The following is an 18,203-nucleotide window of genomic DNA, read 5'->3' on the forward strand; positions in this document are numbered from 1 at the left end:
AAGAGGCAGGGCTCTCAGGAAATTTTGTACAATATTGCACAGGTCAAAATACAACAGTTACTGCAGAACAAAAAGGGGGAGAGGATAAAAGACAGATCTTTTTTTTTTAATATTGAAATCACTCTCTCAAAACAGGGAACAAAGCAATAATAGTAATAATTATAATTTACCAACAAATGAAATCCCCCAAATAAATGCTATTAATAAAGAAGAACACTCACACCGGGCCAGATGTGGAGTTGTTTCAATAATCAGAAGTCTAATTTAGGGCTGTCTTGTCTTTTCCCTTTAAACACTTAGAGAATTCCTCAGTCACAAAGCAGGACAGCTGAAGAGGTCAACTTCGACACACCTCTGCGGGAAAAGCGGCCTGAGTCGGGGTTCCTACCAGAGGTTTCTCAGATTCTGAAAATGGGGGAGGATAGCTGGGGCTGGAGAGGGAGAACCACACCCAGAAATCCAAGAAGAAAAGTAGGATCCTGTGAATTATCTCCTTCACTCTCTCTCTCTTTGTCTCTCTCTGGACTTCTGAAAATAGTTCTATAGAAAATGAATAAACTAAAGGGGTTTAGGTTTTCGCGGCTTATTTCTCTTCTATAAAAATAAAACCAAAAAGCCACAGCGCAATGCAAATTTGGGGGAAAGAGTTGCACCTTTTACAAAAGCTTTCAGATGAAATATTTGACCAGGGAATTTTGTCTTTTTTTCCTGCTCTTTCTTAATAGAACCAAAACCAAAAGTAAGAGGGGAAGCGCCTCAAATCCGTTAGGGGTGAATTGCACGAAAATGCATTGCAAATACTTACAAAACGCTACCGATTGGGGGAGGGGAGGCCGGGGAGGCGCGCCGAAGCCCCGGTTCCCGAAGGCCGCTGGACGTCTCGGCGCCCTCGGCCCGGCCCAGTCTCCTCCGGGATCTGGGAAGGCGGCCGGGCGCTCCCTCCCCCTCCCCTGTCGGGCCTCAGACGGGCCGTAGCAGCGGCACAGAAGAGACCACCGGGTGCGAGTAGTATACGGGGTGCGGGAAGGTGAGCAGAGGCTGGCTGACAGGCACCGGGGCCCCCGCGGCCGCGGCCGCGGCGCCCTCGGCAGCCGAGTTCTCGTGGTAGAGGATGGGCACCCGCACGATGCGCTGCGCCGCGGCGTGGCTCAGGTTGGCCGCCTCCAGCTCGGCCGCCAGCTGCCGCTTCCACTTGTTGCGGCGGTTCTGGAACCAGATCTTGACCTGCGTCTCGGTGAGGTGCAGCGACGCGGCCAGGCCGGCGCGCTCCGAGCTGCTCAGGTAGCGCTTCATGTCGAAGGTGGACTCGAGCTGGAAGACCTGGCTGCGCGAGAAGACCGTGCGCGTCTTCTTTTTGCGGCACGCGGGCTTCTTCTCGGGGCTCTCGGCGCCCTTCTTCCAGTCCTCAGCGCCCGGCGTCGCCGCCGCCGCCCCCACGCTCGCCCCGGCCGCTCCCGCAGCTGCCTCGCCCTCCTTCTTGCCTTCCTCCGAGTCGCTCTCCTCCAAAATGATCTCGTCCGGGCTCTTGGAGTCCAGCTCCTTGTGGTCTGGGTCGGCTTTGAGCAATGGCTCGGGGGAGTCGCGATCGGTTCCCGAGGCGGGGGAGGAGTCTCGCAGGAGGGCCTTTTCCGAAGCTGGGGAGAGACAGACAGACGGACGCACACACACGCACACCGACACAGCCTTCAGCGAGGCCTGGAGCCTAGGGGCCGAAGGCTCAATCCGCGCTGGCCTCTGGGCCCCAGGCCTCGAGGCCTCACCGTCCGCGTGGGCCTCCTTCCTGGCTGGGGCAGGGTAGGGACTCCGCATCATCTGGGATCCCCTTCCTCCCAGGGCTGGCGAGAGCCCCGGACGGTGGCAGAGCAGCCACTTCCTCTCTTCCCCTCAGATCTCCCGCCAGGGGCCCACGGAGAGATTCGCCCATAGCTTGGGCCCACCGGGTCACTGCCTCCATCCAGGCCCTGCCCCCGGTCCCAGCCGGCTGAAGCCTCCCCATTTATACCCCAGGCCACTTTCCCCGGGAAGCGCCGCGCCCTGGGCTCCAATTCCATCTCTTTTTCTCACCAAGTGGGATTGGATTCCCGGGCAGCGTAACGGAGCGCGCGGGTAGTAGAGGCAAGCCAAGGGCCGGAGGAAGTTGGCCAGACAGCGGGTTGGAGGGCGCGGGGGTCTCAGGGTTGAGGTGGGAGGCGGCGTGGGGCGGGGATGGTGGTGGCGCGCGGGGAGGACAACGAAAGTTCAAAGAGAGGTCGGTACCTTCAGGTCGCGAGAGGTGGCCGCCGGCGGGGGTCAGGGTGTAGGGGTACCACCAGGCCGGGGAGCGCTCCAGGTAGTGCGCGGGCAGGGCAAACCTCTGCGCCGGGATCTCAAAGCGGGGGAAAGCCAGGTCGCCCACCTGCGAGAGCGCGAAGCCCGCCGCACCCTCCAGAGCCCCCTTCGCCGCAGCGGCGGCAGCAGCGGCGGCGGCCGCGGCGGCGGAGGCCGGCGCAAAGAGCGTCCGTGGGGGCGGCTGCGGCTTAGGGGGCGGCCGGTGGTGGTCTCCGTTGAGCAGGTTCTTGATGGAGAACGGGGACTCCTTGGGCGCGGGAGGTGGAGGCGGCGGCGGCGGGGGCTGCGCGCTAGCGGTGCCAGGGGCGTCCGGCCCGGGCTCCGGCATGGTCCCCTCTCCTCCGGGTCCCGGGGAGGGAGGGATCGGGACAGGCGGGCGGCCGGGCGAGCAGGCGGGCGGCCGGAAATCAGACCATAAACGGAACTCAACTACCGGGCGCAAAGTCGGGGGCCGCCCCGGGCGCAAATCCAGCGGCGGGAGGGCGGGGTGAGGACCCGGCCGGGGCGGGCTTGCATGTGGGAGGGGTGCTGAGGGGCGGGGAGCGGCCCAGCCGCGGCACAGAGGGAGCGAGGCGGCTCGGCGGCGGCTGCAGCTCCCGGGGAGGAGGCGGCAGGAGCAGTCCCCGGCTTGGGGCTGCGTCAATCCGGCGCCGGATGCTAATGATGAAATCAAAATGTCATCCAAGTTAAATGCGGGGAGTATACAGCGATTGGGCGCGTACAATGGCAAATGGGATTAGGCAGGCGAAGGCGCAGCCGAGCCCGGGCCCCGCAGCCGCCTCCACCACCGCCCCCTCCTAGCCTTCGCTCGGATTTTGGCGCTTTGGCTTCGGGCTATAAGAGCCTGCCTGTTATTGGCTTTATATAGTCCAATTAGGCAGCAAATGAGGACAAGCCTATTAGCACAAAAGGATATTGGCTCCTGCTAAAGAGGCACTCGGAGCGCTCCGGCGAGCGCAGGAGGCGAGCGAGGGACGCAGAGCCGGCGGCGCCCCCGGCCGGAGCGCACTGACAGCCGAGGCGCCGGGAGCCCGCGCCTTCCTCTCCCCCCTGCAGTTCGGGGACCCGCTTCCAGCCGCCAGGCCTGCGGGAGGGGGAAGGGGCGGGCCTGGCCCGCCCGGGTCACCTCGGGGTTACCCGCGCTCGCAGCTGCCGATCCCCCGCCCCCAGGGGCTTGACAGGGTCCCGCCGCCCCCACGCTGCTGGAGAGCCACGCAGCCCTGGCCCAGGAGGCAGGACGCGACCTTCCGCCCGCGGCGAAGTCAGCACTTTCCTACCCTTTGGGGTCCGGCGGCCTCAGCATGTTCCCCAAAGCCTGCTAAGGGCGCGGCCACGAGGAGGGGGATTTGGGTTCCCATCTAATCGATAGGGAGGGAATCGGGGTGTAAGTCCTTGCACTGCGTCAGCGGGCTCAGGAATCAGCGTGGCCTTAGCCTTTGGCCCTGGGAAACCGAAGAGTGAGTCTTTCCTCTGGAGCAGGAGTGGGTGTGCGTCTCGGCGCGCCCGCGTGTGCACGCAAAACGGGCTAACGCCCGCGCGTCGCTTGCTGGGGCTGTTAAGGCAGGAGCGTCGCGGCACCGACGGCTACGCTCGGAAGGGCGCTCTTCTTCTCGGGCCGGCGTCCCCGAAGACAGCACTTTCTCCTGGGAAGTCTCTCCTGCCAGCGTTTGGAGCTGCCTAAAGCTTTAAGAGGGGCAATGAGAATCGAAGGCACAGCGGCGGGACCTTCCTCGGCGGTGGCCGTGGGAGCGGCACCGCAGCATATCCCCCAGGGCCGCCAAGTCCCTAGAGAAACCTGCTGGGCCTCTGAGGGACAGCTGGGCGGAAGGTCACTCTACTCCGTCGGCTTAAAAAACAACTCCCCAGGTTTTAAAGAAGCCCATAAGGCAGGCATTTAAGACTCCAAATTTAAGCATCAAATAAAGTAGGATTGCTTGTGGCGTCCCTCCCGAGAGACAGCTCCCCGGTCAGAGAAAGGCGGCATAGTGGCCATCACTCTCCTCCACCCACTGTGAGCTTCCATACACCCAGGGTCTTTTCATGGCCCCTTCGCTTCCCCATTGCCTTTTTTCCCCGTTAGAGCCATTCCTCGGTAAGTCAAGGCCGTCCTGCAGGTACAACCGCTTTGGTTCCCCAGTAGAGAAGTGGGTATGTATTATTTTCTGATCCGGGTGTTCAGACCTCACCCCACCACCAAATCTCGATGGGCGCATTTAATGCTTCTTTTAGCAAACATTCGTCTACAGTAGTGAACCCTATTTTTGCCTTGGGAACCTGGAAGCACTGTAAATGGTCCTTCCATAAACAATCATTATTCTCATTATTATTACTCCCTTGAGTTTGTACAGAGCTTTAATGGAATGCAAAACGCCAAAGCGTCCGAAATCTGAGTTTGAAATCAATCACCGCCCTGAGATCAAGCAGGGTGGGTCTCACACTCAGGTTTTATAGATGGAACAGAGCTCCCGGAGAGGAGACTGGGCCAAGGTCACCCAGTCGGTACTGGACACCCAGAAGTCACTTTCGCCCCAATTGCAGAAATAGCTCGATGCCGCAGGTGTACGCAAGTTGGGTGGGCTCGGCCGGGACGCGCCCCCAGCGCGGCGGAGCCTGTTAGAGAGAGGCCCCTGCTTGTGTTCGCGCGTGCTGTGGGAGCTCTCCTCTCCGGAGCGGACGCGTGCGAAGTTGGCTAAAGTTCTGACGCAAGGAAGCCGCCTTAAACGGAGACAAGCAGAAAAGTCGCTCATCTCCCGGGAAAAAGAAGCGGCCGGCAGACGTCGCTGAAAAGTTCTGGCTGGGGAAGTGGGCTTTTGGTTGATCCGCAACTTGAGGACTAGACCCAGACGGCAAGGGGTCCAGGCTGGCAGGACAAGAGTCCGGGACAGTCGCCCCCGCACCCGAACCTCACTCTCTCTTGTCTTCCCAAGTTCTCCCGGTGTCTCCCCTCCCAGGGGGCACGCAGGTGCGCTGCTGTGCGTGCGTGTGTGTGTGTGTGTGTGTGTGTGTTAACCAGAAAGAGGAGTTTCTCGGGTGTCAGCACCCTCGGCACATACCCTGAGTTTCAGGGATGCTGGGTTTGAACAGCCAGTTACACAGAGCAAATCTTTCCTTTCCGCTGCCAGAAAAATCGTGGATGTGGTGCCACCTGCGCGGACACAGCCCTTCACTCGCCCTCTGGCGAGGGGTGTGGCTTCTGCTTACGCACGCCCAGCACTCCATTCAACGGCAGGCAAACAGCGCCCTCTATGGGACGGCCTCTAAACCAAACTTGCAGGCTCGGCGGGAGAAACCACAGTCCCCGCGAAAAGCGTTTAAAAGCCCCTGCTGTCTTACCCTTCCGGCCAAGCTAGAGAACAAAAGCATTTTTTCCTCTGAATTCCTGAAGAAGCAGAGAATGAAATCGACTGCAGATCACTGCTGATCTTTACCTGGCCACCATAGGAAGTGGTCTCATATCCCTTTCACTCTCCTCCCCTTCTTTCCTGCCCGTGTTTTGGGGGCCATTTTTCTGTTCCTGCTGGTAACTGATCCCTGAGGTGCCCATCCTGACTGCAGGCTCGATGTGAGCCCCTGGAAGGGCCCGTTGTGCTCAGCAAGCACTTGCGTTCATGTCTGAATGCCTGAGTGAATGAGTGAATGAATTCGCAGTTCCCATTTCAGAGGATTTGTCTAGTTGGTCATGGTTCTTCAGATAGCCTGCTCCAGTAGCATTTTTCAAAAAAATTTAATGAGAACCTGAAGTCCTTTGATAACACGTTTTACAAAATCTAAAGGAGCGGCAGCGATAGGGCTACCGGAGGGGATGTTCACAAGCTGATCCCGGGGAGGTGGGCTGTTGAGAACAGGGTCTCTGCAGCACAGTGGGACGAGGGCAGAGGGGGCCTGGAGAATGCTAGTAATTAGCACCCAACTTTTACAAAAGAGAATGAGGCCTGGCAAAGGAGTGTTTGGAATGATGTTCTCACCTGCCTCCCTGTCTACCCCCCCATGACCCCCCCACACCCAAAACAGCTATACATAGGCACACTACAAGGGGAGCACTTCCATATTCTTCAGAACTTCACCTGCTTTCCTCCACAGGGTCCTCCTTGGATGTACAGCTTCCTGGGAGAGCCCACCTGCTTGCCCATGGAGTGGGGAGGGTCTGCTCAGGGTTTTAGCTAAGGCTGCCAAGCTCCCAGGCATGGGGTCTCCCCACACGGCAGTCACTGGCCCTGACCACCACACCTTAGCACTTAACTCTTCTGACCAAGCAGGTAGGTCCTTGATTCATAGGCAGAATGGATAAAAGTCTTGGGGTGCCTGGGTAGCTCAGTGGTTAAGCATCTGCCTTTGGCTCAGGGCGTGATCCCAGGGTTCTGGGGTTGAGCCCCGCTTCTTCCTCTCCCACTCCCCCTGCTTGTGTTCCCTCTCTCGCTGGCTCTCTCTCTGTCAAATAAATAAATAAAATCTTAAAAAAAAAAAAAGAATGGATAAAAGTCTGGAGTTATCTTCTTGGGGAAACTGCCCCAGTCTGTATGTGCTTTGGCCCTCTTTACTGGAAAGTTCTCTCATCTGTTCCAGGGCTGCCAGGAATGCTGCCTAAGACCCCTCCCTTTGGCTAATGATTGGGACTCTGAGATGGGTCACATCTGCATCCTGAGTCAAGTATAATTTCCTTAGAGTGGCTGAATGTCTAGCTCTTTCCCAAGAGTTAAGGGTGATAATTACATGGAGGTAATATTAGCTAACAGTCATTGAGTCCCCACTGGGGACTGGGGAGGTAGGTGCTATTATTATTCCTCTTGGACAGATAAGGAAACTGAGACACAGAGAGTATGACAAAGGCAAGGTAGAGAGAGTCTTAAAGGATAATGAGCCTCAGGGCATTGTTATAAGGACCATACAGGCGTACAGCAACGCTGTGTAAGCGGTTGATGTTATCCTTTATTCAGTTTTTAGGGTGAGCCCAGAATGGACCAGAAATCCATTCTTACAGGATTTCTCCAAGAAAGCTAGCAGTCTTACAAGGGAGAGATACCCCAGGAATTGCTGCCTTGCCCCAAGGAGGCCTTACTCTACTATCAAGGAGCCAGCTAGGGGTGCCTGGGTGGCTCAGTCGTTAAGCATCTACTTTTGGCTCAGGGCCTGAGCCCAGGGTCCTGGGATCGAGCCCCACATTGGGCTCCCACCTCTGCTGGGAGCCTGCTTCTTCCTCTCCCACTCCCCCTGCTTGTGTTCCCTCTCTTGCTGGACGTCTCTCTCTCTCTGTCAAATAAATAAATAAAATCTTAAAAAAAAAAAAAAAAAAATTTAAAAAAAAAAAAAAAAGGAGCAAGCTAGCTCTCCCATCCCTGACCCCTTTTCTCTTCCTAGTTCCCTTGTCTTCTTAAAAAAGCCTTTCTCTCCAGGGCACCTGGATGGCTGCCTTTGGCTCAGGTCATGATCTCAGGGTCCTGGGATGGAGTCCCACATTGGTCTCCTGGCTCAGCAGGGAATCTGCTTCTCCCTCTGCCTCTTCTCCCCGCCACTGCTTGTGCTCGCTCTCTCTCAAATAAATAAATAAAATCTTAAAAAAAACAAAAACAAAAAAACAAAAAACAAACAAAAAAAGCCTTTCTCTCCAAACAAGAATCTCTCACATGTTCTCATTAGGGGAAAACAAAGGCTTTTTTTTTTTTTTTTTTTGGCATTTTGCTCTACCATATCTTACTATTTATAAGTGTCTGGATATTTTGTGGATTCCAGTTAATAATTTGCTGTGACCTTTGACAAGACTCTGAACTTCTCTGTGTCCCCGCCTCTCCATCTGGAAAACAATGGGGCACACCAAAATGACTCTATTAGGAAAACAAGGCAGGGCACCCCTTGTGCCTTAGAAGAAGACACTCATTGTAGAAAAGGCTTCACAAGCTATCAGACCCCACCCTTGGGTCTTCCCCACTCCCGGGTCTGGCCCTCTGAGAACACTCATGCTCTCCACACCTCTGCTTGGAGGGAAACTGCCATCCCTGACGTTGCGTAAGGCCCCACAGTGGACACAGCCACTGTTCTTTGGTTTCTCCCATGTTGCTGAGAAAGGCTGGAATTTCCAAAGCAAGTCTCGCTGGATACTAAGAATATCACCATAATGAATCCAGTGAATGTTTGTTGAGCCCCTAATACGAACCAGACTCTGTTCTAGGCACTTGAGATGCCTCAGTGAACAAACAAAGTTCCCTGCCCTCGGAGAGCTTACATTCTAGTAAGGGGAGCAAGTAAATTATAATACGTTAGGGGGTGATAACTCTCATGGGAAAAACTTACGGGGAACAGGGCACTGAGGTGGGGGTGGGGAGTGTTGCAGCATCAGATCAGGTGGTCAGATGAGGCTGCCTGAGAAGGTAGGGTTTAAGCAAAGACTCTGAGGAGGGGTGGTATGAGGCTGAATGTTCCAGGCAGAAGGATGTGCTTAAGGGCTCGAGGCAGAAGGATGCCTGGTATGTCCGAGGAGCTGCACGGCCGTGTGACCAAAGGGAACATAGTAGGTGAGATGGGAAACATCAGAGTGGCAAGCACATAGAGGCCACCTCTGGAGGCCTTGGTAGGAATTTTGTCTTTATTCTGAGCGAAATAGGACCATCACAGGGTCGTAGGTTTTAAAAAATCAGCTTTTGGGGTGCCTGGGTGGCTCAGTTGGTAAGCATCCAACTCTTGATTTCAGCTCAGGTCATGATCTCAGGATCGTGAGATTGAGCCCCATGTTGGCTCCACACTGGGCATGGAGCCTGCCTAAGAGTCTCTCTCTCCCCCTCTCCCTCTGCACCCCCCCCAAAATCAACTTTTTTGAGGAGAATGTACTGCATAAAGAAATGCACACATTCTGAGAGTATGGTTAGATGAACTTTGACAAATGAGTTCAGTCTGGTGGTATGGTGTAGTCAATGGAGGCTTCCTGGAGGAAGTGTTCAGCTAGAGTCTTCATGAGTATGTTATCCGGTAGAGAAGAGAAAAGGACAAAGAGGCAGAGGACACAGCCAGGACATGGCCATAGAGGTTGGAAAAGAGCTTAGTGTGCTGGGGAGGGGGCACAGAAGGCTGGAGGGGCAGGCTGAAACCTGACCAGGGGAGCTGTTTCCCTTGCATGGGCCCTTGACTTCCTGCATCAAAATCAACAGGACTCCACCAAACCCACTGAATCACATGGTGGTGGTGAGTCACGGGCTCAGGAATCTGCCATTTCTGTTAGCTGGGGTAGGCAGACTTCTTGCATCATCCATGTATTTGCTTCCTAGGGTTGTTGTAACAGAGTGCCACAAACTAGGGGGCTCCAGAAATGTATTCTTTCACAGTTCTGGAGCCTATAAATCTGAAATTGGGGAGTTTGCAGGACATGCTACCTGTGAGGTTCTAGAGAAGAATCCGTCCTAGGGAGGAGGGCCTCTCTCCTCTCTCCTAGCTTCTTTTTTTTTTAAAGATTTTATTTATTTATTCAACAGAGATAGAGACAGCCAGCGAGAGAGGGAACACAAGCAGGGGGGTGGGAGAGGAAGAAGCAGGCTCATAGCGGAGGAGCCCGATGTGGGGCTCGATCCCAGAACGCTGGGATCATGCCCTGAGCCGAAGGCAGACGCTTAACCACTGTGCCACCCAGGCGCCCCTCTCTCTTAGCTTCTGGTGGCATCCAGCAGTCCTTGACTTTCCTTGGCCTGTAGCTTTATCACTCTAACTTCTGCCTCTGCCTTTACATGGCCACCTTCCCTCTCCTTGTGTCCCTGTGTCTTTACATGGTCTTATTAGGACACCAGTCCTTGGATTTAGGGCCCACACTAACCCAATATCATCTAATTTAACTTCATTTATATCTTACACCTGCAAAGACCTTATTTCCAAATGAGGTACCGTTCACAAACACTGGGAGTTAGGACCCCAACATATCTTTCTAGGGGACACAACAGCCCCCAGTGATCCCTGCCTCCTAGCATTCATGACCTTGTGTGATCCCCTCCCCTTGAGTGTGGGCTGGGCCTAGTAGCTTGATTCTCACCAAGAGAATACAGTGAAGGTGAAAGATGTCACTTCCGTGACACCTGTCTTATCAGCTAACTAACCCTATTGCCTTCTCGGCTTGCATGCTTTGATGAATGAAGGGCAGCCTCTTGAAGAGGTAGGCAATGGGGAGCCATGGAAGGATTTTCAACAGGATGCAAGAGGATACAATGAGGTTTAAGTTCCAGAAAGATTACTTGAATAAGATGAAGGATTTGTCAGAGGAGGGAGGGACAGAAAGCTGGGAAGTCCAAAATCAAAGGGCCAGCGGATTTGGTGTCTGGTGAGAGCCCTCTTCCTGGTTGGCAGAAGGCCACCTTCTTGCTGCATCCTCACATGGCAGACAGAGGCCTCGTGGCCATTATGAGGGCTTTGTTGTAATTACCTCCCCACGGCCCCATCTCCCAATACAATCACACTGGGGATTAGGGCCTCAACACATGAGTTTGGAGTGAGGGAGGAAGACATAATTCAGGCCATAGCAACAAGGAAGCAAGGATCCAGGTAGGGTCAGAGCTGAGGTACCACAGAGATCCTGGTGCTCCCAGAATTCTCCAGATCACTCCAGCCCGGCCTCAGATGTGCTGCACTCCGAAAAGCACTTTCTCACCCAGACTTCCACATCTTCCTCATGACTCTGTGGTCAAGGGTATTTACTACTTCCTCTTGGAAAACAAAACAAAACAAAAATACTAAGTCTCAGGAAAGTTGACAACTTGCCTTCCTCTGCCTCATCGGTTTTGCTGAGACTTTACCCTCCCTGACAACTTGGCACAAATCCACTCATTAGAAGTTAGCCCCAGGCCCTCAGCTGCTGAGAGTCATGCCAGATTGAGCTAAGGTCTTCACACAGGGCTCTGAGTTTTCCCATGACATCACAAAAGAAAGTTCTCTCCTCTCGATGTAGTTATAATGGGCCTGACGGGGAATGGGAATTCAGCTGGGAAGTGGGGAGCAGCAAGGAACAAGTGGTTTAGAACCTAAAGCGAAGCAGACCTTACTTTCATCCCAACCTGGCTCCGCCTGGGCTGTATGGATTTCGGCAAGCTGTCTGCTTCCCTGTCACCTTGGTCTCCTCATCTGGATGGCGGCCATGACAGTGCCCACTTCTTGGACAGCTGTGGGGCTGAGATGAGGTCATGAGTGAGGAGTGCTTGGCGTGTTATCTGGCTAGTCCCTGTTCAGTAAATGGTAGCTGATCAAATGTTGGGCATGAGGACAGAGGGCAGGAGGGAGGTGACAGGGTGTATTAGTCCGTTCAGGCTGCTACAACAAAAGTACCATAGACTGGGGGTCTTAGACAGCAGATATTTGTCTCTCATGGTTCCAGAGGCTGGAAGTTTGAAATCAGGGTGTCAGCATGGCCGGGTTCTAGTGAGACCCTGTTCCTGGTTTACAGACAGCTGTCTCCCTGTTGTACCCTCCCATGGCAGAGAGAGAAATCTCTCTCATTTTGTGCCTCTTACAAGGGCACTTATCCCATTCATGAGGGCTCCTCCCTGATGACCCGGTCACCTCCCAAAGGCCCCGCCTCCAGAGACCATCACCTTGGAGGTTAGGGCTTTGACATATGGACTTGGGTGGCTGGAGAGGGGGACAGAAATACTCACTCTGTAATGGGCGGAAGTACTTGAGTCGGTCCTGTGTGTCACTGACCACCTGGGTGGCGTGGCTGAGTCATCTCTTCTCTGTACTGCTCAGCTATCCCTGTTTCCTCATCTGCAAAGTGGAGGGTTGCACTGGACAGATCCAGCTCAAACCGTGATTTTGCTGTGTCCTTTTCTCACTACCCTGAGAAGCTCCTGCAGGTAAAACACAATGGAAAAAGAAGAGCATTCCCACCCTCGCTGTGCACAACTGACCTTGGATGAGGCTGGGTCTCAGAAACGCCAGCCAGGGGGCGCCTGGGTGGCTCAGTCGTTAAGCGTCTGCCTTCGGCTCAGGGCGTGATCCTGGCGTTCTGGAATCGAGCCCCACATCAGGCTTCTCTGCTGGGAGCCTGCTTCTCCCTCTCCCACTCCCCCTGCTTGTGTTCCCTCTCTCGCTGGCTGTCTCTCTCTCTGTCAAATGAATAAATAAAATCTTAAAAAAAAAAGAAAGAAAGAAACGCCAGCCAGAAGGCAGTCATCCCCGGACATGAGTTTGCCCCAATTTTCTCCATAAATAGGAGGGCCTAAAGTAACTCCAGCCCTGGAGATTCCTCCCTGAAGGGTGTCAGCATTTTCTAAAACTCTGGAAGGGTTATAATGGTTGATCAGATAAACCGTTTCCCCTGAAGTGTGCAGGGTATTGTGATTCGTGTGGTTTGCATGCTGACACTCCCGGGGGTGTATGTTGTTTTTCTGCAACACGGGCTGTCTAGAATGCTGAAAAATTGAATTCAACTTGACACATGTGTATTAAGCAACTACCCTTAAAGGGGCACGAGGTTGATCAGGATGTGGTCTCTGTCCTCTGGGAACTTACTGTCCAGGGCAGGAAACAGGGGCCACCACTAGGTATAAAGTCAAGTTGGGACAGCATGAGTGCCAGCATGGAGACAGAGAGAAAGCAGCAGGTGATGTCTGAGAAACTGGAGGTGAATTCTGAAGAGGGAGCCCTGGGGCAGCTGTCTTGGAGAGTCTCATGGTGAAGGGGAGGAGAGGAAGGTGGCATGGAAGCCTGGTCTTCAAGGTGGAAGGGATTTCAACAAGCATGGACGGGAGGGCGTAGAGGGCATTCCAGGGAGAGAGGACAGCATGTGCCGAGATCCAGACACTTGTAGATGGAGGGTGGGGTTGCGTGGGAGCAAGAGTTCTCTGAAAAGGCAGATTGGGTCCAAGTCACGAGAATCCTAACACCCAGTTAGGGAGCTAGGTTATTCCTGAGGCAATGGGGAGCCAGAGAAGGGGTTGGAGCAAGAGCACAACAGGATAAGCGCCGTGGTTCATGAAGATAAATCTGCCATCAGAGGGAGGCTGGGTGGGAGCAGGGAGAGTCTGGCGGCTGAGAGCCCAGGCAGGCAGTCGTGGCTACAGTTCCACAGAGAGATTATGAGGGTCTGAACAGGGAGGTGGCCATGTGATGGAAGGAGGGACTTGACTTGAGATTTCATCAAGAAGGCAGAGCCATCAGACCTGCTAACTAATGACACACAAAAGTCAGGGAGAGGAAAGAACTGAATGCGCTGGTGAATGCAACATCCGGGAGGACGGTCATAAAGTACTGAATTTCCACAATTCTCAGACACTGTCAATCTTAAAATACACCATCAATTTCATAACAGCCTTTTAGCTTAAAAAAAAAAAGCATGAATTCACTACAATAAATATACACACTAATTGTCATTCATATCTCAATTTCAGAAATATTAAGTATAAAAGCATATCTACCTTAGAATCAAGGAAGTACCATCATTTAGGGAACATAGAAGAAAACCTGGTTTGAGGAGGTGGGAGATTAAATTGCTGTTCAAGGGGCGCCTGGGTGGCTCAGTCATTAAGCGTCTGCCTTCGGCTCAGGGCGTGATCCCAGAGTGCTGGGATCGAGCCCCACATCAGACTCCTCCGCTGGGAGCCTGCTTCTTCCTCTCCCACTCCCCCTGCCTGTGTTCCTTCTCTCTCTGGCTGTGTCTCTCTCCGTCAAATAAATAAATAAAATCTTTAAAAAAAAAATAAATTGCTGTTCAAAACAGTCAGCCCATCCATGGGAGGCTCGCCTTTCCCACTCCAAAGACATCCACCTTGGCCCCGGAATTGCTTTGGCTTTATGACGATGCGCACACTTGCCGGTCCCTTGACTTCAGGTCTGGCTGTCTGCTTTGGTTAGGCTGCGCTTTTAGTTTGGGCCCCAGACTAGACAGACCAGAGCCCAACCTCTGGTAAGGCACCAAGTCTGATCAGACACACAGCTTCAAGTAGAGGTTCTCAGCCAAACTGAGGCTCCATCCACCAGCTCACGTAATAAATGTGATTGATACCGAGAGGGATTATAATGAACCTGGGTTTAGACTGGTTGGGTAAAGAAGCACCATCAGAATAAGAGAAAACAACAAGACAAGAGGGAACAGTGGCTTACCCACGATATTCTGGGCCTTGCCCTTTCCAGCCTAATAAGAGTCCTGGAGTTTCAAACACGATGCTGAACGAAAATGACCCGATAGTACGTTCCCCTATAGGCGCATATGGATTATAATTTCAAAACTTTAATGCAGTTGTGTTCTATCCAAACATATAAATGTCCTAAAGCTGTAGTGGTCTGTGATATTCCCGTGTCCAATTCCACCTGGTTTCTATTTGGTCAGCCAGATCCCTGTGGCATCAGTATTCGGTGTTTCCACGGCCACCGCGAGTTAGACTTGCGGGACACACCCTCCAGCAAGATTAATACTTCTCAAGTACTTTCGGAGTGCCTGGTGCCAGCCTATGCTTTGGGGACACAGGGATGAACAGGACAAAGGAGGACCCTGATCTCCCCACACGCTGGTGGGGAAGCCAGACTAGTAAATGAAAGAAACAAGATTTTAGACTTTGAAAAAAAGAAGCAGGATAATGATATGACTTTTTAATGGCTGACAGTAAAAACGATCCTCTTGTTGGATAGTTCTAGTGGTTAGCCTCCCAAATCATTTGACTTTGACTGTAGATTTAATTTCCAGATGGCCAAACCTAGAGATTAAGCCCAGTGATCAGGGCAAACCTTTAGCAAGAGTGACATTTTTCTCTGTCACCCTCTCATCAAAATGTCCTGGGCATCTAACTCCAGGGCTGGCTCTGGTTAGGCGCGTGTTGAATGAATGTTATCGCATTCAATCCTCTCCCTTCTGCAAGACTACACCCGGGGAAGCAGAAGTTGATCAACCTGCCCAAGGCCCCAAAGCTGGGAGGTGCGGGACTGGGGTAGGAATTCCAAGCACAGCATTTTTTCTCACAGACCCCTGCTGCCTTCCCTTGTGCCCGTGGCCTTATACTCTCACTCCCAGTGAAATGGACCTCGGGTTATTGAGACACCTCCCTGCCTGGGGATTGTCCCTCTCCTTCCCTCCCCACCCTGCATTCCCAGGAGCCATGCTGGTAACACACGGCAGTGCCCACTGCCTGGAAGTGTTTGGACATGTTTTTCTAGCCACATGCATGATGAAGAGTAGGAAGTAAGTCTGCCGAGGGAGAAGCAAGAGGTTGCCCAGCGGAGCGAGGTGGTCCTATCCGTGATGATTTTCTTGTCCCTGGTTGCACTCACTTCCTGAGGCCTGACTGCATTTCCATTTTAGGTTCAATGTATCCTTATGCTAAGTTTCCTTCTCTGCTCAGGCTAGCTTGAGAACTTATTCTCACCTGTCAATTGAGAAAGAGTTTGACTGATTCTTACTCAAGTGTGCATGACTAAAAAAAACTCCCTAAGAGATTTATAGCATGTGTTTATAGAGTAGGAGTCAGTCGTGATGCTAAATGCCTCATGTACCTTAGCTGACTTTAAGCCCATGCCCTTAAATTTGTGCTGTACCATGGCCCTGGTAGAGAATACCTGTAAGTAGAAACCCGTAAGCTTGGGATGTGGACCCGAGCAGTCAGCCTGGGTTTGGAGGGTCGGGGCGAGTCTGGGCAGAAGCAACCAGCAAAGGCTCTTCGGCTGACCCAGCTGAGAGGCCTGGGGAGGTGCAGACGCCTCATGAGTGTTTTCTCTCAGTAAATCTTCGATGTGACTTTAGGACATGACCATCACCCCCTTATGTTGTGCAGGTGTTTAATATTTTTTTTTAAAGGAGGCTCTACACCCACTGTGGGGCTCGAACTCACGACCCCAGGCTCAAGAGTCTCATGCTCCGCTGACTGTGCCAGCCAGGTGCCCTAGTTGCACAGGCGTTTTAATCCACAAACAGCGCAGGCTGGCATGGCTTCTCCAGGAAGCGGTGTGTTGGGTCCTTCGAGCTAGGCAAGAGCCTCTTAAGGCGGGAGAAGCTGTGGGATTTGGCTGGGGGAGGCATGCTTCTGCCTCTCCCCGTAGGACCGTGAGGTCTGCACAGAGGTAGTAGTGATGTGGCAGTGCCCTTGACCTGGGCAACCTCCCTCCTCTTTCTCCCTGGGGACGAAGGAGAGAGGAGTGTGGGGGTGAGCATCCCGTGTGCTGGAGGGATCCATAATTCAGTGTGGACCAGAGCGCTGTGGGGTGGGCTGCACTGTGCGGGAGGGAGGGGTGAGGGGGGGTGGTTCTGCAACTGGACTGCCTGGGTTTGAGTTCTATCCCTACCACTTACCAGCTGCATGAATGAGGACAAAGTGCTAAACCGCTCCATGCTTCAATGACCCATGTGTATAATAGGGATCTTCTTCCTAGAGCTGCTGAGTATCTTCTTCCTAGAGCTGCTGAGAGGAGCAGATGAGAGAATGTGTGGAAGTGTCTCACGGAAGACTCCTGGCACGCACTCCATCAACGCCAGCTGTGGGAACAGGTGCAATGAGTGTTGCGATTTCATCTACTGCACAGGTGATGGCACTGAGGCGCAGAGAGGCAAGAGGCCTGCCAAGGTCATTCAGTTACACAGCCATTGTCCCAGGTCGGGGCCCCCCAGAGCAGACCCCGAGGGAAGGATCTGCTTGATGATGGCAGTGGTCCTCGGGGGGCTGGGAAGGGGTAGGGAGAGCTGGCCAGGGAAGACAAGGAAGCCAAGTCAGCTGCAACTCCAGGTGAGGTTCTGGAGCAGGTGGGCTCATTCTGATCCCGTGGGGGAGCCCCGATGAGTCAGTTATGCCTCCCAGTGCCCTAGTCAGAGGTGAAGGTGCTGCACCCGTCATGCTCCCACTTCCCCGGAAGCAGTCCGGTAAGGCCACCCTGGGGGGGACACAAAGTCCCGGGCACATCCTTGCGGCAGCCTTACCGTTCTGGCAAAGTGGCTCCAGCAGCCCCATGGCAGGCCTGCAAAAAAGTCACAGGTGTTTGTAGCGGGAAGCAGAAGGCCCCAGAGCAGTACTGGGGTGGTGTGGGGCGGATGTGTGTGTGTGCAGGATCTGGGGGTCTGGCTGGAGCACCAGCCCCCATCTATTCAGTGGCGGAGGCAGCACCCCAATCTATAGCTTCTGGAGTTAAGTCCCCTCTTAGTATTAACCTTCAACCTTAAACAACCCCATCCAGCAAGACTGCACTAAGTCAGACCCCATCCTTCTGTGTTTTCCCTTTGGGGGCTCTCCGCTGACTTTCCCCCAGTTTGGTAGCAATATTGAAACGATGGGGAAGCACCGCCGCTCCTTGGACAAAAGAAGGCCCTCTCTTCAATTCGTGCCTTGTCTCTGCAAATTTGTGGCAACCATTTCAGTTGGAACGTATGACAATTAAATCGTTAAGAGTTCCGATGCCGGATTAATTACCCAGTAGAAAAGGGATCAATTGTGTAAATATATCATTTATGTAATGAGTCCTGGCTGTGATTTAGATGTCCAGATTGGTTTTTCTTCCAGCTTCTGTTCTGAAAACAAGCCTAGCCTTTGGGCTAGGGCCAAACAAACAGCCTCTATTAGGTCCGAATCCAGAGCATTAAGTGGCCCAAATAGACAGGTGGGGGCAGGTGATACAGGGGGCCGAGAATGCGGGAAAATTGGAGCAATTTGCCAAAATGAGCCAAGTTCCTCCTATTATTCTTCATGTCTCTGCAGAAAATTACTCTTCAGAAACAGGGAGTGGAAGTTCAACATCCTCTTCGATGGTACTTCAGGGACGGCCCGTTTCACACCCCTTCCCCTCCCTTCTCTGGCCACCGGCCACCGCAGTCCCGTTGTGGCAGCCTTTCCTGAAAAAGGGAGCCACTCTGGGTTCCAGGAGGTGGCCGAGGCCCCCCAAACATTGAACATTCCTGGGATCATCAGAGCTGGCCGGCTCTGCCTGCCCAGCCCGTGGGC

General features: G+C 53.5%; 1 protein-coding gene across 1 annotated transcript; it reads right to left on the bottom strand.

The window, feature by feature from the left end:
- Positions 1-960: 960 nt before the first annotated feature.
- On the bottom strand, positions 961-2,656 carry LOC121101273 (homeobox protein HMX3-like). Its single transcript, XM_040624490.1, has 2 exons — positions 2,257-2,656; positions 961-1,634 (listed from the first exon to the last, which is right to left on the bottom strand). Exons 1-2 carry the CDS (start codon positions 2,654-2,656, stop codon positions 961-963), a joined length of 1,074 nt encoding a protein of 357 aa, XP_040480424.1.
- Between the last annotated feature and the right edge of the window lie 15,547 nt (positions 2,657-18,203).

This window comes from Ursus maritimus, unplaced genomic scaffold (genome assembly GCF_017311325.1).
Source record: "Ursus maritimus isolate PB19 unplaced genomic scaffold, ASM1731132v1 scaffold_7, whole genome shotgun sequence".
NCBI classification, from domain to species: domain Eukaryota; kingdom Metazoa; phylum Chordata; class Mammalia; order Carnivora; family Ursidae; genus Ursus; species Ursus maritimus.